Genomic DNA, 27,323 nt, shown 5'->3' with positions numbered 1-27,323 from the left:
TGCGTGTGTGTGTGTGTGTGTGTGTGTGTGTGTGTGTGTGTGTGTGTACTGAAGATATATGTGTGTTGTGCTTGCATGGGGTTTAACTGTGGGTGTACAAACAGTGTCATGCTGCAAATCCCTCTCACAATGATGAACAAGTTCATCGCCGTCGCTCACGGTGATGGATCATGTAGACACACTTCTGAAACGCACACACACACACACACACTTCTTAAATGTGTTGCCCTGGTTGCAGCGCGGTGCTGTCTGCTCAAACTCTGCCGCCCACCTGCTGACTTGTAGTTTACGCAGTGATTCATTTTATTGAGGACATTTTTCACCTTGGAAGTTATTATCTGATATTTTTAAGAGGACGACTGGCATTTTGTTGCAGCCAAGTCAGCTTGATGTGTGTGGTAATGTATGTAAATTATTCTGGGTAATATTTGGCAAAGGAAGTTTTACAAAGACATCTTTCTCATCTTGGATCTCACGTCACAAAGATTTTTATGATCCTAGCAGGTCTCTCTTCCCTCCTGTTGTTATTGAGCTCATCATTATTATCTGAGGGGACATTCCTGCATGTCATGCGCCTCAGCTGTGTGCATTGTTGCCTTGTTGGTCTCTACTATTAATAGCGGCGAGGCAGAGACCAGGGATCCTCCCTGCATTTGTCTCTGTGGAGAGTGGGCCCGGAGAGGAAAGCTAAGGAGCTGTTTACCCAGCCTTTGTGCTCGGCGGGCCTCAGTGTTTGCCCTGCAGGGAGTGCCTCAAACGGAGGGCCTTTCCATGCATCGGAGGGTGGGTGGGTGGAGTGGGTTGGCAGGATGGAACGAGACGAACCTGCAAGGTGGAGGGGGTGCAGAGCGGCCGGCAGCTCCACCGGTAGAAGATGCATGATTGCTGGTGCAGTAAGCAGGAGTCTGTTTGTCAGAGAAATCCTTCACTGACTTCCAGTACTCACTTTTCCCATCCTTCAGATCTGACAGCAGGTGACAGAGTGTGGCAAAGAGGTCAGGCCAGGACTGCCTGGGCAAACATTTGAAACAGGGTGGGAAACGTGTGTGTGTGTGTGTGTGTGTGTGTGTGTGTGTGTGGCCTACAGGTGCGTGCAATCAATCATGCTTGTGCACATGGAAAGATTTCCTAGTCGGCCTACTGGGCACATGCCCAAGGGCTCAAGGGGTCGATGGGCCCCTGGGCCTCTGTTTTTTTCAGTAAATGGTAAAATTTCTTCTTGAAAAGCCAATACAGAGACACAAAAAAAAACCCCACATGCAAAAAGACCACAAAGAGACACAAAACAACCACAAAAAGATACAAGAAGGTCAAAGAGTCACAGCAAGATGCAAAACAACCACAAACGACACAAAATGACCACAAAGACAGACTAAACGATAACAGAGATCCAAACAAGTGCGAAGAAACACAAAACTACCACAAACAGATGCAAAATTACCACAAAAAAAATGCAAAAGGACCACATTGAAAGACCAAACGATGAAAGAGAGAGCCAAACAACTTCAAAGAGACACAAAATAACCACAAAAAGATGCAATACAACCACAAAGACAGATTTAACAATCACAAAGGGATACAAAGCGACCACAAAGACAGACCAAACGAAAACAGAGATCCAAACAACTGCAAAGAGACACTAAACTACCACAACAAGATGCAAAACAATCACAAAGAGACACAAAATAACCACAAAAATATGCAATACGACCACAAAGACATATTTAACGATCACAAAGAGACACAAAAGATGACATAGAGACACAAAACAACTGCAAAGAGATACAAATTGACCACAAAGAGACGTAGCTGTGTCTTTTGTAGTCACTTAGTGTCTCTTTCAGTCTGGGTGTCTCCTATGTATAGAGGGTGGGGGGCCTTGTTACATATCTGTGCCCAGGGGCCCAGAGGCTCATAATCCGTCCATGCAAATGTGTGTGTATCCAGGCTCTGCGCCTTCAAGTGGAATAAAGTGAAACACTCGACATTTATGAGTCAGGGAGTGTAAACACTGAAGGACAGATGTCAGTCGCCGGATTCTTCCACTGGAACACTTCTCCACAAACCCTCCATGACCGTCCTGTGTGACAATCACTCCCCTCCCTCCTCCTCCTCTCAGCGCAGGAACAAAAAGACATCTGAGCTATGTGGATGGGGAAGAAAAATCACAGCACTTTGTACAGCGGCCACCGCGCTCCGGTTTCACAGAGTCTCTGACAGGCGGAGCGGTTTTTACGCATAGCCTCCAGTCCTGCGGGGCATTGTAGACATTGTTTAGTAGCTGTGTAGTAGACTCCTGAGAAGACACCGGAGCAGCGCAGTCTCTGATAACTGGATACCTGAGTCCAAAGTAAGAGAAAAAGAGAAGCGCTTGCATGGAGACCCGGACTGTAGCTGCGTAAAGGCGTGACGCATGGACTTTTTATGTTTAAGACATATATTTTGACCGACAGAGCAGCGTTTTTTGGTTGTTGTTCAGATTGAACTTCACATTTTGACGCGTAAAAGAAGAAGGAAACAAGACTTTAAGGGTCCGCGTAAAGTCTCTCCTCGGACGTTTTCGACCTTGACTTCACTTTAAAAGTGACGCACAACATGTTGTGAGATAGATATTTCCCGCGGTGTTATTTACTCATTAATCACGGGCTGCTTGGAGACAAGACTGAACAGGTTGGAGGTAAGGAGAAGGGGAGTCATGCCTGAAAAACTGGCTTCATTTCATTAAACGATGGTTGGATGTGAGTCAGCGGGGAGACAGCAGCACGAGTAGCAAATTGAGGACAAACATTTTTTACACTTGTGACTGTTTGACTGTGTGTCTCAGTCACCGTGTTGGGGTGTTTATGTCCACGCAAACAAACTTCTACCTAATTAGGTTTTATATAGGCTCCACTCTGCAGGCTCCAGTCAGCTGTAAAGTTTATTTTCCCTGACCTGGATAAAAATGTCCATCTTAACAAGTCATTTGGTCTCCTATTCTTTTTGAAAATACCCTTTTCTTTATGCGTTTAAAATAAATCCACATATTCCCAGTAGAGCGGGACATGTTTAATGACAGATTAGGATTTTTTTTTTACCCAGAGGCATCTAATTTTATAAAACAACTGCTTTTAGAAATGTGTTAAAATGTGTTTAAACAGAGAAACTATCACATCCAGTGGATATATTTCACTCAAAGTTTCTATTTTTATTCATTTTTATTATTTGTCTGTATTCACCATCCACCCTCTCTGTTTTTGTCCAGGGTGCTGAGACTCCACAAGAGACTGGCCAGAGGAAAAAGGGATTTTTTTGGCCGCGTAAAAAACGAGGAGGAGGCGCCTCTCGCGTTGAAGCAGAACCGCTTTAGATGGATTCTTCATGTTTGCTTCAGCCTCAGTGGAGACAGCCTGCTCTGGACATTTACAAGCCGTGACAATAAGGTGTCAAACATGAGGCATCGCAGCGTATGGATAGCCAAAAACATGAGCTGCGCCAAGAAGCGTGGAAGAAGCGGCTCTCCTGTCCTCCCCGGTGCGCACTTGGAGCAGAAAGCGCACTGGACAGCTGGTAAGGCGCCATTCAGATTATGTGGAGTTGTCTATAAAAATATAGTTGGATATCTTTACTCGTGATGTTGCTGTGTAAGCAAAGCTGCCCTCTTGTCTTCATGTTTGCTGTGACAACACTGTTTGATGTTAGATTTCTTTTCACATTTGCTGAGCTCCTGCACGCACCTGCCAGCTGTTTTAGGCTGCTCTGGCTCTGGGGGTCATTGTGACCTGGATTCTTAATTTAGTGTTTATTGGGGGGCGTTTGTGAAATGCATTCTGGGAGGAGGATGATGGGGGTGTTTGCTCTCTGTGCTTTTATGAAGTGAAGTTTTATGATTCATGATTTGAAGTGTTTACAAGGTGCGAGGAGGTGACTCTGAATAGTGGAAAAATATAAATCAAACTGTGCTGCTGCTGCTGTGTGTGTGTATGGGATGTGTGTGCTTATGGATGAGGAGGAAACAGTGGCAGTCAGGAAGTCTTCCAGTGTGACCCTCTTCTGTGGTGGGCTGCAAATCTAAATATCAAAGTGCTGGTCACACACACACACACACACACACACACACACATCCAGCTGCATCCATTTCCCTCCTCTCCAGTACCTCTGAGGGCCTCAGGGGCAGATCAAGTCCTTTAAGCTTCAGGTGTTTTGACGTGTTGGAAGTCGAGCACATTTCTTTCCAGTTTTGGATAAAACTGTGTTGATTGCTGCAGCTTTGTGACCACGATCACACTTTGAACTCTGGGTGTTTTAAATCTGTAGCTCATTCCAGAGCTCTAGATTGCGGTACTTTCCATCCCAAAATGTGCAATTTGTCAGAATTTGTCATCTTAAAGATGTAAAAGAAAGTGCACGATGCGTCAGTGAACTTTCATGCTTGCTCTCTGACTCAATGGCTCGCTGACTCACTGAGTCATGTACATACAATGTCACTCACGCAGACGAGGCGTGAGGACGGTAGGCCTGTCTTTCTATCCTTGTTTCTTCTTTGCATCTCAAAGCTTATGTACTTGTGTGTGTGTCTGTGTGTGAGTGCTCTGGCATCACCTGAGACATGTCACACGTCCCCCACTAAATGCCTGTAAAATGTGTGAAAACATGTCGTGAAACAACCTTGTTTTTCTTCCACTCGTGCCGTTCAGAATCGCCAGTTTGTTCTCAGGGTGAACATGAGAGCGTCGCCTCCGCTTCAGGCATCTCGCACTCCCCCGTCACGCTGCCACAGCTTTCACTTCCTCCAGTCAAAGGTCACGGGGTCAGCGGCCCCGCCGAGGGTCAGGTACGGCGGCCCGGCGCATTCTCTTCACCAGCATCCTCCTGATGTGTGGTCTGGTTTGTTTTAACTGGCATGTGGCTTTACGAGAGCTAGTGTGCCGTTTGTTGGTGTTATGGGCTTAACTCTTTCTTGCTCTCGTGCTGTGCTGTGTCGCCCCTCTGACTCGCAGAGAGCCTGTTGAACACTCCTAATTAAAACGACAAAATAATTTATCATTATTGCCACTCTCTATATAAAAGCATCCTCATAAATGAGCCATTGTGGCTGTAAACAGGCTTCCTCGCCCGGTGGTCTTCATTACTCACTAAGCTTTCAGCTGCAGAGCCTGATGCTGCAAATATTACTTTTATGTATTTCATCAAAGACTCTGACATATATTGGGGATAAAACCCCCTCAGTTTGAGAAAATGCTACTCTGCAAGATTACATCTTTCTTATCAAGAAATATGCCAAGAAAAACACAACATGTGCCTCACCTTCCAACCAAGGGGAATGGATCGGAAAAAAGCAGAAAGGAACAAATTCAGTTAGTTTCAGAGCTCAATTGATATTAAAACATGATAAAGAACAATATTTAGAACTGAATAGTCATGTCTTTCTGCTGACCTCGTCTTCCTTTGGCCACATCAACTATAATGTTTGGATTTCTTGATTTGAGAAGGCATCGTGTTATTTTAAGATCAGACCTTTCTTAGTCTTGTGTTTTTGGAAAGTCTTAGAAATGGCACTTCAGTTTTGCCTTAGTATAGCTTTAGACCACAGCAACTTTACACATGAATAGCCGTTCTGTTTTATGTACACTTAATAACCAAAATGAGAAAAAAAAGCGTGCTACAGCAAAATCAGCTTAGCTTGAAAAAAACAACAACAAAAAAACACTGTTTCTCTAAAGTCTTACTTCACAATGTGATGTTTAAGCTACTATAAATAAATATTTAATGTAAAAAAATATTGTAAATGAGTGAAATAATTAAAATTCAAAAGTTCGCCTTCAGCACCAGCCACCATTCACTAAAGATGAACGAATAATGCCGGTTTCACCATGTCATTCAAGTCATTTCACTTATCACTATGCATTTTTTGTACATCCTGTCATTTAATTTAGTCCCTACTGAAGAAGTGCTCCAGAAACTATCCGGGGTGGAGAGCCGAGTGTTAAGAAAAAACATAGTGAAAGTGCCCTCCTGGATGCCCTTGTTGTAGATAAAACATGTGCCCTCTAGGGTGCCCACTTATTGTCGCCCCTGCCCCTCAAACATCCTGAGTCCACCAGTGCATTGACTTAACGCTAAAAATACTCCACAAGTCAGAAATGTGAATTTGAATGTGACGTGTGCTGCAGTGGGAGGGCCCTGTGACGACTTCTGCACTTGAGTTTCTCGTGAAGTATGAAATGTCCTGGCCAGAACTAACTAATTTCTCTGTTGTTGCGGAGGACTTATTAACCTTTAGTTGCGCTGACTGCTTAACTTATGTATGAAACTTAATTGATGTCACAGATCTACGTATTTGAAGTTAAACCATGAACTAAACCTAACCAAGCAGTTTTGTTTTAATTCACAAACGTAACCACTTATTTTAAACTGTGACTGCAGTGAAGCATCGTAGTCTGACAGGTAGAGCTACCCAGCGCGTTAGAAAGTGACATCGGGGGTCCTGACCACTGTGTTGCCTGCTGCAGCTTCGTGACCACGATCACTCTTTGTTTTTGTTTTTAAATCTGTAGCTCACTCCAGAGCTCCAGATTGCATTACTTTTCATCCCAAAATATGTAATTTGTCAGGATTGGTCGTCTCAACGATGTAAAAGAAAGTGCACAAAGCGTCAGTGAACTTTCATGCTTGCTCTCTGACTCAATGGCCCGCTGACTCACTGAGTCGTGAACATACAATGTCAATACAATGTATTGTGTTCAAATACATTATATACAAGCATCCGTATGTGACTAGTTAGGAATGAGAACAGGGTGTTAAATGATGCATTAAAAGAGTAAAAAGTTTAGATGCGACACGTGAAATATCCTTAAAAGTGGCGTGTTATTTATCCATTTTCCGATTAGATCAAAGTGCTCACTACCCTTAGTGTTCAGGGCTAGCTAACTAGCTAGCATGAGAATCATTTATGGTTCTTATCATTCAGTTCCAGGTAACTCTTTAAAAGGGAAGCTAGCACCAGTGCATGTGCAGTAAACTGTTGGCTCAGCATGAACCTGGACTCGTTCATCCAGTATGTGTTTTATGAGAGTTTAAAAGCATCAAGTAATGTCTTGCCAACGGATTAATCACAAAAAAATCTACAAACGTTAACTCATACTTTTAATGTTAATTAAGTTCCTTTTAACTTATTCCTTTAACCAAAGTCACTACGGTATAATGGTTGATTTGTAGATCTGATCGAGCATTGTGTTGCACATTTTCAGGATCAGTCATTCTCATTGCACATAGATTGTTGGGAGACAATAGAAATCACATTAAGTGCTGTAATATTACTTCAATTGGGCTAGAAAAAACTCCAACGAGAGAAGACGTCAGACAAAAATTCTCCAAGTCGAGAAACGAATGAAAAGTTAAAGGGGACTTTAATGCAAAAAGTGAAGTATAAAGAAATAATTATATCATCAAAGACATTGACGGGCTTTAATTCAACCGATTTAACAGCAGCATTAAATGCAGTGAAATATTCCGCGGTGAAAGCAGGGCGCCGTCCTTTCAGATTAGTGGAAGTCTGTCATTAAAAGATGGACGTGTGCGCGGCGCAGGGAACCTCGTCCTCAGCTGTGTGTAACGTTACTCTGGTTGTTTTGTCCCAGCACTAATGGAGAGAGTGCAGTGAGAGAGATTGATTATGCAACCTGAAGTGCCACAGGGCAGCTTCAATCTGGAAGTGCTTAGAGTACGCAGCGAACCACAGTGATTCCTTCAGGGCAAATTGAAAGAGGCATGATCTGACAAAAAGGAATTTCAATTTGTTAGATGTATTCCTTCAGACAAATGCTTCCCATGCTGCTTATGTTTTCTAGGACCTCGCTTTTGTAGCGGTGGACAATCTCGTGTAAGTACGCCGAGGGAATTATTTCTGTCTCTGATGTGGGATTGTTTTGTTGTTGTCGAGCATTTTGGCTTCTTCAAGTTCAAACAGCTTAAACTATTTAGAACAAAGCAGCACTTAATACTTTCGGAGCCGCTGATGAAACGTAAAGCGCACTCCTGTTCTTATCATCAAATCTCCCTTCTTAAAACAAACTTTTTCCTCAAAATACAGAAGAATGTTAACTAGCGAGTGTGTTTTTGATACAATAAGCTGTATTCTGCTGAAATTAGCAGGTCAGATTCATTAATCATAGCGTCTGAGGGCTTGCTTTGAACTATCAGGCCAGGTCATTAAACCCAGCCTGTCTGGGGCACGAGCGGGCGACACGGAAACACTTTGGAGAGCGCTGGTTTACCCACAAGACACACTAATAATGACCAGTGTGTGTGTGTGTGTCACAGATGGCCACGTTACTGAGTGCTACTCTCAGGCTCAGTGTGGGCTTAATTTAGAGAAATAACAACAAGAGATGGGAGCAGGAAAAGGTCGTGAGGGTGGGAGAAGGGATTTCAGCGTGTATGTGGTTTAGTATGAAAGGTGAGCGGTTGTGTGTGTTTGCAGAACAACAGAGAAGAGAAAGAAAGAGTTCTTCTTTCTCTTCCTCTTCATGTCTCTCTGTTCTTTCCCTCTTGTCCTCTTTGCGGCCTTTTAAGCGCTGTTGTCCTCACAAGTGAAATCCTACCCTCTGATCATCGCTCCGACACTGCTAAAATGTGTTCCCATTTAAGGTGAGGCTCACCCAACCGCTCTCTATGTGGCTCCCTTTTAAAACCAACTTAATCAGGCAGGAATTTGGGTTATTAGGGTCAGGGACACTGAGGAAACTGCCTTAGCGAGAAACAAAGTGAGGAAGAGCGAGACGGTGAGGACACAGATGTGTCGCATCAGGACGCTGTCTTCATCTCAGCACTCAGAGGAAGACGAGGCCCAGCAGACCAGGAGAGAATATTATCACGTCTTATTCACCTGATCGCTCACAAGGCGTGTGTCAGTCTGTGGCATTGTGGGTTTCTGGCTAATTAGTGACTGCACATCAGTCAAACTTTACAGTGACGCTGCTGCAGCTTAAGTTACAGCTGATGTGGAAAATCCTTCAGCAGGCTCATTACACCTCTCCACTGTGCTAGAAACCAGTGGTGGGATGTAACTAAGTACATTTAATCAAGTACTGTACTTAAGTACAATTTTGAGGTACATGTACTTCACTTATTATTTCCACGTATTTCCATTTAATGTAACTTTATACTTCTACTTCACTACATTTTGAGGCAAATATTGTATTTTTTACTCCACTACACTGGAGCAAAAAAATTGCTGACAGCTTCAGTTACTTTTCAGGATAAGATTTAACATGAAAACATGATCAATTTAAAGTGAATATCACTTTTTAAAAATTATTATTAAACCTCAAAACAGTATATTAAGTAGTTTTAATGAGCCCTAATCCAAACAAATTATATAAATGCATCACCAATGAAATATTTAGAGCATATAAAACAGTCTGGGTGGGTCCATTCTGCATAACGAGTACTTTTGAAACTTTAAGTACAATTTGATGCTGATACTTTTGGAACATTACTTCATTAAGTTTTGAATGCAGGACTTTTACTTGTAGTAGAGTAATTTCACATTGTGGTATTAGTACTTTTACTTAAGAAAGGGATCTAAAAACTACTTCCACCACTGATTACAACTTAGTTTTAGTTTTGTGGTTCTGATCTTCGTAGAGGGCTGCAGGAACGAATCTTTAAATTTGTATGTGAGTTTAAATTTTAACACTTTTGGTTCCTTTGTCTTAAAGTCAGTTGGGTTTTTAATTGGACTATTGGTTTGCTGCCTGAAATAGAGTTTGTGGTTCTTGTGGATCTTATGAGATTTTAATGTTCTTCTATAATATAAATGTAAATTGTTAACTTTTAAGCTTTTACGCTTGTTAAAACCCTCTGGAGTCCTTGAAAGCACCGGTGCATCACTTCTTTGTTGTTTCTTTTGTGTTCAAAATGTTGATCCAGTAAATCAAAGATGAAAATAATGATTATCAGGTAATATGGGTGAGGTTTTGCTGAGAAAATGAGTACCAACATGGAATGGCAAGTGGCAGAATGAAAAGTATTCAAAAACAGACAAAATAGCCCAGGATTTTCAGGGACATTAAATGCAGTGGTGGAAGAAGTATTCAGATTCTTTACTTCAGTAAAAATACTAATACCCCTGTGAAATTACTCCACTACAAGTAAAAGTCCTGTATTCACAACTTACCTCAGTAAAAGAACAAAAGTATCAGCATCAAAATGTACTTAAAGTATCAAAAGTAAAAATACTCATTATGCAGAATGAACACACACAGATTGTTATATATATTCTAAATGTATTATTAGATTATTGTTGTTGATGCTTTTATTAATGGCGTCAAGGTAGAGCTCATTTAAATAATTAATATACTGTTATAAGATTTAATTTAAAAAGTCTGATCTCTTTAAATTGATCATGTGTTTTTATGTTAAATCTCAAACTGAAAAGTAACTAAAGCTGGCAGATGAATGTAGTGGAGTAAAAAGTACAATATTTGCCTCAAAATATAGTGAAGTAGAAGTATAAAGTTACGTAAAATAGAATACTCAAATAAAGTAGAAGTACCTCAAAATTGTACGTAAGTACAGAACTTGAGTAAATGTACTTAGTTACTCTCCACCACTGGCTAAATGTCACACTGAACACTGCTCGTTGTGTAGCGTTTTATAGTCTCACATTAACTTTTTACTTCTGGTTACTGCATTTGTGCTCCAAAAGTCTTAAAAGCAGGTCTTATTTTCTGCAATAATCGAAGATCAAATGGAAGAATCCCATTGGCTTTTTGAGGAGCGAACCAAGGTAATGCTACCTTCTGTGTCGGCCTATAAAAACACATCCCTGCAGCGCTAATTATTACATTCACCAATTGGCGAAGAACTATGGGAACATGCTAACATTCCTGAGAGTGCGACAGAGCAACAAACACAAGCCGTCAGACAATAACAGAGATGTTAAAGCTGTAGTGTTAGGTGTGTGTTCGCGTTAAGAAACATTTGCCTCCATGTTCGGCTTGGGCAATGAATGACTGTCACCCAATAACAAGCAGTTAATATATTTGATTATATGGTTATCAGCAAACACATCCCGTGCTCACGCCAGTTACAGTCATGCGCTGTTGGACTTTGAACAATGATTCAAGTTGAGTTTCTCTTAATGAAACGTTATTGACAGATTTATGGAAACAGTTGTGTGATGATTAGAGGGAAGCCGGAGCTGCTGGCAGGAGTCACATCAACAACATGACAGATAAAAGTTGGTGAATTTACCAAGGAAGAAGTGACTAATAGGTCAAGGCATGTGGTAGAGCAGACAACAAAAGGTAGAAGATGTCTGAAAATCTGAAACATTAAACTGGAAACTTCTTGGTCTGAGATATCTGGACAGCTCAATCAAGATACTATGATTTCAGGGCTAAATAGCAGGATATCCCAGCAATATATCGCTCAGTTTCCTCCGCTGTGAGCTCTATTACAGCCGGTGTGTCTCCAGCAGCTTCACAGTGAGAACACGCTGCTCTAACGCCATCAGGGCTGCAGCTCGAGGTTAACGCACTGGTCACAGACGACACTTTTACACCCCATGGAAACTTGCATTTTATCGAGCTTGCTGTGACCCGCTGATCCCGGCGCTCCGATGACCTGCAGTAACTCTCCGTAGCACCTTTTGGCAACTTGAACCTGCACGTGTGAGGGCCTTAATCCAGAACTGTTACACTTCAAACACATTCTCCACTAAAAGTGATTAATTCATCCCCCTGAAGAGCCATTAGACACGTTTCTCTGGAGTTCCTCTCTTTGGTGTGGAGAGAAGGCTGCAGGGTCAGCGGAGTAAATCACTGATCACTCAGGTTTATCATTAGGAAACCAATAAGTTTACCTCTAATAGGGACTTCTAATGAGCTCCAGGATGTACTTTTAACCCTACAGGCAAAGCTTGAAAGAGGTATTGTTCTCCTTAATCTGTGGCTAGTTATCCCTGCACAAGCTGATATTCAGAAAGAAAATCACAGTAAAAGCGGCATTTTTTCTTCTTCTTTTTTTGGCTACTTGGGGCAACAAGCTGAAAGCACATCATTGATATATTATTATTATTGAGTCTTGTGTCCACCTGGTGAGTTCAACATTTACTCTCTTTTTGCTCCATTTTGGTCTTCACCATCTCATGAGAGAAATATCTGGGTCTTTTGATGCTAAAAGCTCCGTTGTGTTCACCAACTTCTCTAACTTTATCTTTTTGTTAGAAACAGCTGCCTGCTGCGGCTAAAAACATTGCATGTGACAGCAGTGACAGCTAACAAAACAGTTAAATGGCCGTAAATTCAAAATAACGAGCTTAAAGACCTCCAAACATTCTGTAGAGCTGAGGGGAGCTGCAGTCAGGTGATTATCTTCTGTGGGTTTGTAATTCAAGTGGCCTCTTTCACATTACATGTGGCCATTTCATCAATTGTTAATATAAAAATTGTGACAACAGCAGCTTTAAATATTTATATTACTTGAATCTGGTTACGCAAATTATTCATAACTCCGATTTATCCTCAATGTACCTTACTGCTACTTTTTGTGATAAATTAGTCTCTAAAATCCCAACATTCCCAATCCAAAGATCATTCATTCATTCATTCATTCATTCATTATCCTTAACCGCTTATCCGCACTCGGGTCGCAGGGGGCTGGAGCCGATCCCAGCTGACATTTGGCGAGAGGCGGGGTACACCCTGGACAGATCGCCAGACTATCACAGGGCTGACACATAGAGACAGACAACCACGCTCTCATTCACTCCTACGGGCAATTTAGTGTCACCAATTAAACCTAAGTGCATGTTTTTGGACTGTGGGAGGAACCTGGAGAGAACCCACACTGACACAGGGAGAACATGCAAACTCCACACAGAAGAGCCGCAGGCCGGAGTCCAACCAGCGACCCTCTTGAGCCAAGGGTGCTAACCGCTACGCCACCGTGTAGCCATATCCAAAGATCAATTTCTATTAAAATAGAAAATGAAGTTGAATCCATCTTTTTTTTCCCTGACGAATGAGCACACGCAAATCTATTCAAACCTGTTATTGAACAAGAGTTGCAGCTGTTGCAAATTGGCCTCACTGCCAGTATTGAATAGTTTTGAGTTGCTGTAAAAAGACTCAGCAGTGCTTTGAGCTCAACTTTAGCATGCTAACATGCTCACAGTGACAATGCTAGCATGCTGATGTCCAGCCAGTGTAATGTTTACTATGTTCACCATCAACAGAACTAAAGAAAGCTGAGGCCAGTGGTGGAATGTACTGAAGTACTGTACTTAATTACAATTCTGAGGTACTTGTACTTTACTTGAGTACTACATTTTTAGGCAAACATTGTACTTTTTACATAACTACATTTAGCTGACAGCTTTAGTTACTTTTCAGATTTAACTCAAAAACATGATTAATTTAGCGTGATTAGACATTTTTTTCCAAGAATAAAACCTCATAAAATGCTACTTACATAAATTCATCACTAATAATGCAGTAATATATTTGGAATAAATATAAAACAATCTGAGTGGGTCCATTCTGCATAACAAGTACTTTTACTTTTGATACTTTAAGTACATTTTGATGCTGATACTTTGAGTATGGTTAAGGTTTGAATGCAGGACTTTTTCTTGTAGTGGAGTAATTTCACAGTGTGATATTCGTATTTTTACTTACGTAAAGGATCTGAATACTTTTTCCACCACTGACTGAGGCTCATGTGAACGTCATCTTGCAGGTGTGTGATTAAAAACCCAAAAATTGGGACTAATTGAAATGTTGACCTGATGGCGGTGATAGACGAAAAAGTCAGGGGATCACAAAGGTCAGCGGGAATCATCCTCTGGGGACCACGAACATCTGTACAAAATTTCAAGGCAATCTCTCCAGCAGTCACAGAGATATTTAAGCGCTGGATCCACTGGTGGTGATCCTAAGAGTCACCCTGCTCCAGACAGCAGATTCTTCCTCTCAGCCCTCCCTGCATGTTTCCCTCCCATGCTTTACTGACTCTAACTGGCCTGAAAGAATCTCTGACACCTTCAGGCTCACATGTTGTCAGTTGGTTAATAAAACCTCCTGGTGGGAGACACACAGAGAGCGGTGAGGTCATACAGATTCACTCCTCTCTTCACCATCCTCCTGCAGACTCTGTGGTGTCCACACCTCTGATTACGCCGGCCCCCCCTGTGTGTGTGTGTGTGTGTGTGTGTGTGTGTGTGTGTTTGTGTGTTCTGAAACTGTTAGAAACTGACAGAAACTGACAAAGACGGGGTGAATCTTGAGCTTTTTTGTGAGAAAGGATTATAAGAAAAAGGACAGAAAAAGCACATGTGTGTGTGTTCAGGGGTGTTTGGGCGGTGGGGGGCCTCCCCACCTATCTGAACTGAGGCATGGGACCTGCTATCTGTTTCTCATTTCGCCGGCGCTCTGTGGTTTTCCAGCAGTGACAGGCCTCAGAGTGGAAACTGGCACTAACGAGCAATTACATCCTGCCTGCCTGCTAGGGATTATGGGATTACAGACTGACCAGGCTTCAGTCTGCGCTCTCTTTCTGCACTCTCATTTTGTCATTCCCTCGCTTCCCTTTGTTCACCTTATCTCTACTTTTAGACTTCTGCCACTCAGTGGTTCAATTATCGTTTCTCATTTTTCTTTCCCCTGGACAATAACCCTTTCTGTATTTTTAATTCTCCTCGCTCTTATCATGTGATTTTCTTCATATTATCTTGTTCTTTCTATCTCTCCTCCTGAAGCTTTTTCTTCTTTGACTCTGCGGCTGCCTGGCATAGTTAAGGCATGCTGTCGTTAACCGCTGAAGAGTGAAATTGTTTCAGTCAGAAAGGGGAAGAGGGCACATTTAACAGGAGAAAAAGGGACATTTAATGTGTATGAAGCTTTAAATGAAGCATGAAGGAAATGAGAAACAGGAGGAGTGGATGAGAGGAAGGAGAAAGTGCAGGAAAATATGACTCCTTGACATCATATTAATGTCTAAAAAAGAATATTTATATAGTTGTAAATCACAAATTTTGACCCTGAAGCCTCTTGTCTGACAGATTTCTGCAAAGATATCGAATTCTGTCAACAGAACCCGACATGCAAGATTAAAGCAAAGCTACAAAACAAGTTTTTCACACTGCTCTGGATGCATGTATGCAGAGCTTTGGGGCACATGTAAGTACAGCAGATATCATCACGTTTTGTGGGACCTCCGCAGGTTTCTCTGTGTCTGGTAGTGATCAGACGGCTCTCCTGGTGTTCTGACTCTCTCTCCTGCATCTCCTCTTACACTGCAGGTGTCTTTTATTGAGCCAGCGGTGATTTACTGTACTCTTGTTTTTCTCCTCGCTCCTGCAATCAGGCTCCGCGGTAGTGACAGGTTAAAGCTGGAGGTCAGATCATTTCGTGTACGTGCACGCGCGCCCGGCAGAGAACAGAGCGCGTCTCTAATAGGAGGTCATTATCAGAGAAGTTTTGCTTTTAAAGGGAGGCGAAACACCGGAGAGCTCCGAGCTTTCTGTCTTTTTTTCTTTCTTTTTTTTTCTTGCTAGGTGAGAGGTTTATGGAGGCTCTGTGGGTAAAGCTCAGGTCTGAGGATGTAATAGTATAGCCTACAGTAGGCATCGAGATCACTAATCAGAAACAGGTTTGTTATATCGCCCGGCTTCTTTTCTTAGCAAACATGTAGAAAAGGCAGTATTAATAAAAGTCTGAATCACATTTTTGAAAGTAATATACATGGAATTATTGCATTATTTATACAGCCTTACGGAGGCACGAGCAGTTGCTGGGAAGTTGAGAAAAAAGGGTTTGATGTTTGAAAGCTTTTAGCCAAATATGTGACATATAAGACCTTTATTTGATGCCTTTAAAGATGATTATTAATCACTGTGGCAGACTTCTTTTAGCTCTGTTTGGACAATCTAGGTCAAAACGAAAATGTGTTCTTGTTTCATATTTGGCTTAGTTTGTTTAATAAATAAGTCTCGAAATGCATTAAAAAATATGATTTAAAAGTAGGTTAACTGTATTAAATTATGGGAATATCACTACAGTCAGAGGGTCAAAAGAGACGCTACTCTGCTAAGCTAGTCTAGTTAACATTCAGCTAGACTACTTTATTTAGTCTTAATTATTTTCTTCATTGTGATAAGATTATAATATATGGTGCAATAAACGGAACTACTCCTTGTTGGAGCATCAAAATCTTTTTTAATTACAGGAAGAAGGAAAATGTGTGTAAATTAGCTGTAGCGAAGGCTAACTCACCAGCTAGCCTCAACTAGCAAGAGTGAAGGCTTTTTTTTTTTTTTTTTTACCATTTTCTTCCCTTTTTTTGCCATACCACACTCTCTTGTCATAATGGAGAAAAAAAAATGTACCTTTAAATATGCTAGTCCAGCCTGAAGCTAACGAGCCTAGCAGCTGTCTCAGCAGCATTCAAGAGAAATTCCCATGATTTGACATTGTTACTTTTTAAATTAGATTAGAATAAATTAATTAGATCAGATTTGATTAGATTATACTATATTGATCCCACAATGGGAAATTAACTTGTCACAGCAGCAAAAAAAGAAGCAAAAGGTGTGAATATGATTTACAGGGGGGAAAAGTAGTGTGAATGAAAAATAAAAAATATCAAAACAGATCAAGATTATATAAACGCTATGTTGAGTAGTGTAATGATAAGTGCTAACAGAGGTGTGGTGGTTAGCTAAACAGAAACTACAACATGATGATTAAATAATATGTTTACATTTATTTTGTTTAGGATTAATTTGTTAAACAAGCTCCAGCAGTACAGGTAAGAAGAAAAATATATATTTTAGATTTTTTTGTGTGAACTGTCCCTTTAATTTCCCTGCTTTCTGCTGCTCGGTGGTTGTGATATTCAGTGAAGTGATGATACTTTTGTGCTGGCAGCCTCTGTTTCAAAGCTGATCCCCGTTCTTTTACCTCGTAAAAAATCCCCCCAACAAAATCCACATCCATCCTCTCCAAGCACTTAAACAGTATTTGTAAAAGCAATTCAGAGCAGCAGAGTAAGCTCTGGAAATAGTAGCTGTCTCTGGCTTTATGGCTTGTACTTGCTTCAGGAGGGCTTTCCCACTTAACTAACTGTGAACAACAACTGCAGCACAGCGGACCAACAATGCAAATGGAAGGTGACAACAACTCTCCCCGCTGCAGACATCCAGCCTGATGGACAAACCAAAAGGCTTTAATCAGCCAAACCAGGAACAAACACATGCTCAGCTCTCTAAACACACGCGCATGGGACCGTGCACACACCAACAGTAGGCTCGTGTGAGTCTGGTGCTCTTCAGGACCGGTGTCCCGCTCCTACTCTGCACCCCTGGACTTCCCCACCCACCTCATCCCAGTAAAGGCTTGAGGCGTTGGGCTGTAAACAGCTCCAGAGTGGCGGAGTGAAATGAACCAGCAGACAGGCCCCGCGTAGACTCCCAGCTCGCTGATCTGAGAGGCTAAACACTCCCAGCTGTGGCGGTAGGGACTCAGAATGGCACCTCTCCTGAGACACAGCGAGGATCTGCATTCGTCTGTCCCGCCTCACACTGCTGAGAGGTTTTAAATCAGCTCGGAGACGCTGAGGGCTGAGGAGGCAGCACCGTTTGGTTTTAGGTTGCAGCGGTGGTGTGCACTCTGTCTGTGTGGCTGATTTATGCTCACATTGTCGGCCCTCGTCCTCTCGTTCCCTCTCCCACCCTTCGCCTTCTCTAACTTCCCTCGGTTCAGCTGGAACACGCAGGATTGCATGAATGCATCAACAGGTTTTCTTATCGTGACCTGTGATCTGTAACCTTTTGTCAGTCTTCCATCTCATTGCATAGACAGAACTGCTGGGATTGTTTTCGGCTGTTATATAAACAAAGTACACTGCATATCAGCGAGATCTACAAATACACGCTTGGATACGTTACCATGGGCGTACAGTGTTGCTGTAGTTCAGCGCCAAAGTTATACAAAGCATCTTGGAGATGACAGATGTGGGTGTAAAGATGTTGGAGGTATCTGTGAGCTGTGAGGGTGATTCATGTCAAATTTAAACTGGTCAGACATCAGTGCTGAGTTGATGAGTTGATTAGGGAGCGAGCAGGCTGACTTTATTTTTAAAACATTTTTATGAAAACAGAAGTAGGAGAACGAAAAGTGAAACCAAGAGTAAAAGAGGCAGATAAGACAGAATGAACGAACAACAATATAATGAGAAATTATAAAAAGAGGCCGGAGGAATGGATGACTTACATTGTGACTGGAAGATGTGCACTTCTTTGGCCTCTCTGAGTCTTTTTGTAATATGCAATATCTTATCTAGCTTGTTACCTCGACCATGGAACAGTGAGAAATCCTCCCAGTGGCCAGACTTCTTTTAATACAATGAAACAATGCATTTAAATTAAATGCATCAACAGGTTTTGAACTAATAGTTGGACAAAAGCAATTTGATCATGTTCTAATGGGCTCTGGGGAAAATGTGATGGCCATTTCTTACTGTTTTCTGACATTTTATAGAAGAAGGGTCTGTTTACATGACAACGCTCTCGGGTGAAAACGGCAAAATATTTTATCAGATGTGCCTTTCGTTTAGACAGCAATGGCGTTTTTGGGGCGTAAAAATGCAACAACAAAAAAAACCCTCTAAACGCGGATCGCAACTCCACTTTTGTGTTTTCTGTCCAGATTGTCTGCATCTAAACAGGGCTTCAACCTGTGGTTTCCCACATGGGGGTTCGGGATCCCTACAAGGTAAAAAAGAGCGCTCACAGAAAGCAGAAAAAACACATTTTCTACCAAAGACTGTATAAAAGAAGTGAAAGTAGCCAACTAGATATCACCCATTGGCTTGTTTATTGCTATCTTGAAGCCTTGAGTTTGAATTATTCTTTACCTTGTTTTCTGGAACCAGAAGTGACCATGTTTGATTGAGACTGTGAAGCTGGAAAGGTGCCAATGCCTAAATGTTTGTATGTTTCGGCTATTTTTGACTCTCACCGTCTTACGCAGTTTCTGTATGTATCCCGCCTTGTTTCCGTAAAATCCTTGACAGATGTCAGATGCATATAGCATTGTTTCAAAAACTTTTTGGGAATTTTTGAAATTTGTTTACCAATATCTTCGCTAGTCTATATGAGTGCAGCCACCTGATTGGTCAAACTGGAATCAACTAACCACTCGTAAGGTAAATATAATTATGTGAAGAAAAAAATAATACCGACTTTAAACACTAATATTTAAAAAACTGCAGGATGACCCGTGGAGAACTTTTATTTCCTCTCCCAAAACCAAGCCAAACTATTTTTAGTGCCTCTATGTGGGAACGTAATGAAACAGGAAAAAAGGGCTCACCTTATGGCCTATAAGAAGCCGCGCCCCAAAAGCATACCTTCTTTATCTGTTTAACTCTAAATGGAGCAATATTTTACAATAGTTTAAGGTACTTTCACATTGGATTCACTTTTCAGACCTGGAGGTTGCCTCTTTGTCCGCTTGTCACATTTGTTCAGATTTAATCTTTGCTTTGATGGATCTGTTGAACTGGTCCTAACCAGAAAACATGGTGATGCAGATTAGTATTAGGGCTGGGCGAAGTCATATCCCGATATATTTAGGCTGAAAATCGATATACGATATATATCCTGATATTTTTATTGCAAAGTGAGAGCAATGTTCATTCAAAGTCAAAGCCAAATATGACATGTCACAAGTAGTTTTATTGAAACCGTTTAATTAAGTGAACATAAATACTGTATAACAACAAGAGTACTTTTTTTTTTTTTTTAAATCAAAGCTCCATAAAGTGCACATTTAAATAAAAAAATATCTTAAATCAAAATAACCTATGAAATAAAATAGGCCAATTTTTTCTGAAATAAATCTATATATATGAGAAAAGTATAACGAACATTACAAAAGATCTATATATGACAAACCCTAATAAGGGCAGAATTTATATATAAATGAGAAAAAAATGGAACTATATCGATATATGCAATAAGGTCTAATTCCATATCACATTTAAAAATATATCAATATATGTTTTATATTGATATATTTTATATGGATTTTTATAATCCCTTTATTTTAAAGGGCCCAAAAATGTGTCTTTGGTCCAGTCTGAAATATCTCAGTGTATTGGATGGATGTCATGTAATCTGGTAAAGTTGTTCATTGCATCCAGAGGTTGTATCCTAATGACTTTGGTGATCCTGTGACTTTTCCGTAGAACTGATGTAAAACATGTAAAGGTTACGTCCTTAAAGAACATGATGGTCTGACCTCCGCTGAGCTTCACATTTTGGAGGGTTGCCACAAAACACACCAATGACCTCATGTTGTGTGGTTGCTCCGCAGCCGGCACAATCCTGCACACGGCACGTACTATATATAAACATCTGCATCCGTGACACATCTTATCACCTGTCCTGCATCTCTGTGGTTTTGTGTCTGGGACCTCCGCGAAGTGCTCTCGCTATGCCTGGTTCCCCCTGCTTGTACCTCTGCCACAGGAATAACCCTGAAGAATGCCTTTGACAAGTGTATCGCAGATGCTGCCTTTTGTTGCCGGACTGGGGCTGTTTGCATGGATGTATGAGCCGACAAGCCGACACTGGCCACGCTGGCTGGTAGCAAACACTGGCCTTTTACTGAAGCGGCAACAAACAGGCCGGCCTCATGCATTGAGGACGTGATTTATGTGACATGTCGGCTTGCTCGGGGGCCCGCGGGGCTGTTTTTTGTTTTTCTTTTACAGTATCTTGACAATTGTGAATGTATAGACATCATATTGCCCGCATGTTGCGCCTTTAGTTTATGTTAACCTTTCTGAAGGAGAGTTCTGGGAAGAGGAAAGTTGACAGAGTGAAGCCTTGTTCTTGTTCTTACATTCCTCTCTTTCTCTCTCTCTCCAGGTGGGACCAGATGGAGGGTTCGGAAGAAGGATAGACAGGAGATTACCTCTGTGATGTCAGCAAAGGCCAAGGTTTGTCAGAAATGGACGGCGTTGCCAAAAGAGCCTCTCGTTCTTCTTCCTCTTATTTTATTTCATTTCATTCCACTCTCCATCTCATCCTCCATCTTTATCTCCCTTTTTTATTTGTCATTTTAGCTCTATAATAAAACAACCATCTCTACAAATAACCTAGCCTTATCATTTATCATTTCCACTGGACAGACTTCTATAAACCAGAGGGGGGCTTATGTGAAGGTATAAATTGTTAATGAAATCCATCCCCACAAGGCTCAGAAATGAGCTCTCCAAAGCTTTCATTTCTATGTTTTAAGCCAGTGGACGAAGCTTGATCCATGATCCAGGGCGGAAAGAGAGCAGAGCTATTTGACTTTAGTATTACTGAAGAGTAAGTGAGCTCACGCTTGATGAAATTGGCTTAACACAAAGTAGTGCTGTAGCTCCTTTGAAGGGCTTCTAGAGAACTGTGTGTTTAATGTGCTCTTTTAAGTATTATCTCATTTTCTTTTATCAGTTTTTTTAATCTGTTAAGCACTCTGTCAACTTAGTTTTGTGATTGTACAATATGGTCGCCATGAAAGCAAAAGACCAAACAGCCTATTCCTCTGCTGGTGACTTTCTTTGTAAAGAAAAAATAAAAGAACAAAGCTCAAACCACTCTGTGATTCCGAACTTTCTAGAAATATAGTGGCTGAGAGCAATGCAGCACCAAATATCTATTCTTCAATTATTATTTTGATATTTTGGCGCTTATTTGCTGAGTTGCGTGACGAAACATCACTCTCATGTCAGCAGGTGTGTAGGTAGCCCAACAAAAAGACAGAAAAGACAGAAACGCAAGCCTGGTTGTCCACAGGTTAATAAAAATATATCTACCAGCCCTCTTAACCCTCTGGGGTCTGAGCCTATTTGCCCTTTATATACCACATAATATTTACTATACTCATGTTTGGAATTTGGTATTTTCTCAGCACAACTTCAACATGATCTGACAATTATTTTTTCACTTTAACCCACTTAATTAACACATTGTGTCCAAAAATACATAAAAAATCATACTACTGTTACTATTTTTGACAATAAAACCCACAAATATTCTCAATGAACTGTTTAAGACCTGAAGATCTAAAAGATAGGTTACAAATAGAACATATAAAGGTAAAATTCAAATATAATAAAACTATACATAACAATTACCATAAAACATGTTTATTTATAGGAACAGTTTTGATTAGATGAGATGAGATGTGATGATTAGACCTCTTTTTTCCATTTTTACAAAATGCCACACCTGCCTCGTCCAATCCTACTTTTACACTTGAATAAGTATTTTTGTACTATCAAATTAAAACAATCATTTCTTGTTAGGGGGCTTTGAAAAAAGCCAAACACCAGCATGTTCGTAGACCCCAGAGGGTTAAAGCTCCCTAGTTAACATGTTATATCTTGTTTGTACCAATTTGTACCTATAGTCAGTGGTGGAAAAAGTTTGCAGTTCTCTTATTTAAGTAAAAGTACTAATACTCACTAATCACTGTGAAATTACTCCACTACAAGTAAAAGTCCTGCATTCAAAACTTACTGAAGTAAAAGTACAAAAGTACCAGCATCAAAATGTACTTAAAGTATCAAAAGAAAAAGTACTCGTTATGCAGAATTAACCCACTCAGATTGTTTAATATATTCTGAATATATTTTTGGATTATTGTTGATGCGTAGGGCTCATTTTAACTACTTAAAATACTGTTATGAGGTTTAATTTTAAGAAAATGTCTAATCACTTTAAATTTATAATGTTTTTTAGTGTGTATCGCAGATGCTGAAAAGTAACTAAAGCTGTCAGCTGAATGTAGTGGAGTAAAAAGTACAATATTTGCCTCTAAATGTAGTGAAGTAGAAATATAAAGTTACATTAAATGGAAATACTCAAGTAAAGAACAAGTACCTCAAAATTGTACTTAAGTACAGTATGTGAGTAGATGTACTGAGTTACATTCCACCACTACCTAAACTAATAATAATAACAACACATTGCATCCTCACAAATCCATTTACAGCAGCACAAATCATTATTTCAAATTTACTGTTTTGTTGCATTCAGTTGAGTAAAAACTCCTGTACTCTGCTCATCACCAACATGCATTAGGAAAAAAGTTAACAACCAGCTGATGAACATGGTTGAGTGTTTAGCAGCTAAAAGGACAAATATTTCCCTCAGGAGTCGCTAGATACCAAAACAGAGCAAAAAAAAAAAAAAAGACAGAGATTTTCCAGGTGAACAGAAACATGACTCTGAATAAATAGGTTTATTAATGTTGGACAAGGAATAAATGTAGCTCTGTGTCTGCTGGAGATGTAAAGAGTAAACTGATTGTGTACAGTTTGACCACGCTAGCATGATGAGGTAATAATATGTCCTTTTAGATGTTTATAGCTTATTATACGGCTTTGGTAAATACTCGATTCTGTTCAGTGAATTGCAGCATTCTACTGACTTTAATAATATCACTTTAAAATCAATATTTTTTTTGTCAAATTACTTAATTTTATTAGTAAATAGCCGTGTAATAAGGTTAATGTACAGGAAGCAGTATTGAGAAATGAACCTCTTTAGTGTGATTCAAGACCTCAACTCTGTCTAATTTTATTTTTGTAGTAATGATCCAGTCACTGTACATTGTCCTTTACTTGTTGCACTGCCCCCAAGTGGCCAAAAAAAATTAAGGCAGTTTAAGATAAAATTAACCCTCCTCTTATGTTGCGGGTCAAATTGACCCATTTCAAAGTTGGAAAAAATCTAATAAATAAATAAATAAAAGTTAAAAGTATTTTTTAATAAAAAGAAAAAATTTAACATTGTAAAATAAAGTTTTTCATCTAAAACCATTGTATTTTATATGTAGGTCTTTCCAGTGTACATAAAAAGAAAGTTTTAACATGCATTTTTTATGAAAAAAGAGTGAATTATCCTCATTGAACCATGATCTCTGAGAGGTAAAGAACACTATTGCACTAAATATTGATTGAGATGGTGAGTAATGGAGTTATTAATGAAGTATAAACAATGTTTATTGGGATTTTTTAAGTTTCTGACACTTTTGGATAATTAAACATGCCCCGGGTTATTGCTGTTCCTGAAAAAACAAGCATAAAAGGAGGGTTAACTATCATTACATACTTAAGTACCAGTGAAACAAGAAAAGCCACTCAATTAGAGTGGAGAGAGTGCTTGCATTGTTACTTTTCATACCCTTGTCCTCCGCTTTAATTACTCTTTTGTTTATTGATTTTTCTGTTTTTTGCAGAAGTCAGAATTCAGCTAACATAACTTCTGTCTCCTGTAGGTGCTGCTCTTGGTGCTCCTCTCTCTGCTGCCTTTAGTTGAAGGAGCTCATATGAAAGCGGGTGCTGCTGCTGTGGGATCAGACTCGGGCCCCGCCGTGAGTCTGCTGGCAGGCCAGGAGGAGCGAGAGCTTCCTGTGACGCTGCCAGAGGTGGCGGAGGACGAGGAGCAGGAAGACGACAGTGACCCTTACTCCACTTGGCACGCTGTCTACGGTACTGAAGCTCTTATGAAAGTGTAATTTACAGCACATCTGCTTCGACAGACAGTATTAGAGTGGAAAGAGGGCATGAGCCCGGAGGATCTGCTTTGTATCTCAGTCATCAAAATATATCTACAAGGTATTTAAAGGAGCCGTGTGGAGGATTTAGTGGCATCTAGTGGCAGCAATGGCAGATGGGAAACTATCAGAGGCAACAAGTTATCGCTTGTTGAGGAAAATACAAACAACCAGACATGCACTTATTAAGCCAAGCAGAAGGAGTTTCATCCCAAAAAAAAATATAATAATAATAAGGTCCTTAATAACCATTAATTAACAAGTAATAAGGCATTGTTCTCGCTTTAGATCCGGTAGTTGCAAAAAGCATAGTGAACTTATAGTTAACTTATAATAGATGAGCAATAAAGTATATTTTAATATCAATAAGCAAACAAAATAAGATTAATAAAGGCATGGCAAAGACATAATGGGTGGGTCATGGGTGTTTGTAATGCATTTATTAACACTTGTATAAGCTTATAAACACACAATAATGTTAATAAGCATCTTGTAAGGACTTACAAGGGCCTTATTACTTGTTAATTAATGGTTATTACAAGGACCTTAATATAAAGCGTTACCAAAAATACTTTTAACTATTTTTTTTTTATTTTTCAACTTTGAAATGGGTCAATTTTACCCATAACATGACAGTGGGGTTAAAAGGTAGAAGTGAAACGAATGAATTTGTAGGATCATTTGCACGTTATTGCTCATCATGTTTTGAATAAGTATTCATTGCCCTTTCTGTCTTCCGCTCCTCTTTCTTTTTATTTTAGACCCCTTTGTAATAGACGAGGTGGATGACCATCACAGCAGTCGCTGGGCTGGACGCTCTCCTCGCTCCTCTGACCCCACAGAACCTCAACCCAAGGGTTCGCCAAAGAAAAAGAAGAGGAGAAGGAAGAAAGAAGAAGAGGAAGAGACAGGGAGAGCAGATAGAAAGCGTAAAGGTAGGGGGCGGCAGCCGAAGCAGAGCAACAAGGACTGCCGGGTGGAGAAGAGGGAGATGAAGGTGCGGGACCTGGGCCTGGGCTTCGACTCGGACGAGATCGTCCTCTTCAAGTTCTGCGTGGGTTCCTGCCAGTCCTCCAGGACAAACTACGACTTGGCACTGAAGGCGCTGCTGGAGAACAGCTCCCTGCCTCAGCACATCGCCCGCAAGGTCAGCAAACAGCCCTGCTGCCGGCCAGACCGGTACGAGCCGGTTTCCTTCATGGACGCCCAGACCACGTGGAGGACCATCCAGTCGTTATCAGCCGCCAGCTGCATGTGTATGGGCTGAAGAAGGTGAAGAGGAGGGGTGTCAACCATCCTGAGAGGCTCAGAGGGAGGTACTAGCAGGGAGGAGCCAGAGGGGGGCGCTGAAACACACACAGGAAGGGATGGAGGCAGCTTGTTGGCTGCTGTGGTGTCGTTCCTGTTCAGGAGGAAGAGGTCTGGGTGCAGCTGGACGATTGAGGTCAAAATCAGAGACGGAGGGGAAATTATCACAGTCTGGATTTATTGTTATGTCTTCAAAGAGTGAATTTCTTTCAACTTAATAACTGGTAACTATTGCAGGAGCGGTTCATACACAGAAAAGAGACTCCATATGTGACCTGAAGGCTGGAGCTCAAGAGATATAAAGAATAGACACAAGTAAACGACTGACACTGTTTATATTCTGACAAAAAAAGACTGATATGATGTTCACTATCACTCACAGTGAAGCCTGCTCCTCTCAAAAGCTATATCTTTTTTTTTTCCACATAAAAACAGGGATATTACATTGTATCGTTTCTATGTTCAGGTGAACTCAGCCAAATGGATGCCATGCATCTTCATGTATTACTGTATAAAAGTAACATATATTTATTTCTGATAAATTATTTATTTATTATAGCTTCATATGAGAGCTGTCTTTATTAACTCTATTGTAGATAAATATCTATTTATTATTGCAGATTCAGATTTCATGTCGACAGTTACTTCTTCTCGCATACAGTACATACATTTATTTTATTTTTTAGAGGTGCTCATTTTCATATTTATCCATGATAAACCTGGCCTGAACAGCCAATTCTGGGCAGAATTAGATTAGATGAATTTTGGAAAGTAATTGAGTGATTTTCTAAAACAAAACCATCATCTAAAAACTCTTCTCTCTTACATTTCGTTTCAGACAGACTTAGAAAAAATTAAATTCCTGGTTGTATTTTCACGGCTCCCGTTTGTATAATGTATTATAAACACACTTATAATACTTTATAAACTGCTTATAGTTCTTTATAATTATAATTGTAAGAAAATGAATGCTTTATAACAATAACCTTACGGAATTATAAAGCATTTTATAATAACTCATAAAGTCAAATATTATAGTACTCTATAAATACTGGTCACTCACTGACATTTTTTGCAAGGATCATAGCGTATTATAATTGTCATAGTTGTGATATGTTATTAAAAAAAATCTATAATGCATTATAGTGAGATTTTAAGGTTAGAATAGGGGTCAGGCTAATTCTCAGGAAGAACATTGGGGCCAGGTAGGAGAAAAAAATAATGAGAGGAGGGTTTTTTTTTTTTCATAATACACTTCAAGAAAAAAGCCGAAATAACAAGAATAAAGTCAAGATGTCGAGAATTAAGTTGAAATACGATTTTGAGGAAAAAAGTTGAAATAACGAGTATAAAGTAAACTTTTGGTTTTTGGTAAAGTGGGAAAGATATTCACAGATTCGTGTCGATAAGTCA

The 27,323-nt window shown here is 40.3% G+C and overlaps 1 protein-coding gene across 1 annotated transcript; it reads left to right on the top strand.

The window, feature by feature from the left end:
* The first annotated feature begins 1,436 nt into the window (after positions 1 to 1,436).
* On the top strand, positions 1,437 to 26,818 carry LOC131979729 (artemin). The gene is made up of 5 exons (XM_059343722.1): positions 1,437 to 2,677; positions 3,245 to 3,549; positions 20,921 to 20,991; positions 24,324 to 24,537; positions 25,364 to 26,818. Exons 2-5 carry the CDS (start codon positions 3,432 to 3,434, stop codon positions 25,867 to 25,869), a joined length of 909 nt encoding a protein of 302 aa, XP_059199705.1. The 5' UTR covers positions 1,437 to 2,677; positions 3,245 to 3,431; the 3' UTR covers positions 25,870 to 26,818.
* Positions 26,819 to 27,323: the final 505 nt, after the last annotated feature.

Source organism: Centropristis striata, chromosome 11 (assembly GCF_030273125.1).
Source record: "Centropristis striata isolate RG_2023a ecotype Rhode Island chromosome 11, C.striata_1.0, whole genome shotgun sequence".
NCBI lineage: Eukaryota > Metazoa > Chordata > Actinopteri > Perciformes > Serranidae > Centropristis > Centropristis striata.
The sequence above is the reverse complement of the archived record's forward strand: the minus strand, read 5'-3'. Positions and strand labels throughout refer to the sequence as shown.

Excerpts from the sequence above, each read along its gene's own strand:
- LOC131979729 (XM_059343722.1), top strand. The coding sequence starts at position 3,432 with ATGAGGCATCGCAGCGTATGGATAGCCAAAAACATGAGCTGCGCCAAG. Across the intron at positions 3,550-20,920 it reads GAAAGCGCACTGGACAGCTG|GTGGGACCAGATGGAGGGTT; the intron begins GTAAGGCGCCAT and ends CTCTCTCTCCAG. Across the intron at positions 20,992-24,323 it reads TGATGTCAGCAAAGGCCAAG|GTGCTGCTCTTGGTGCTCCT; the intron begins GTTTGTCAGAAA and ends TGTCTCCTGTAG.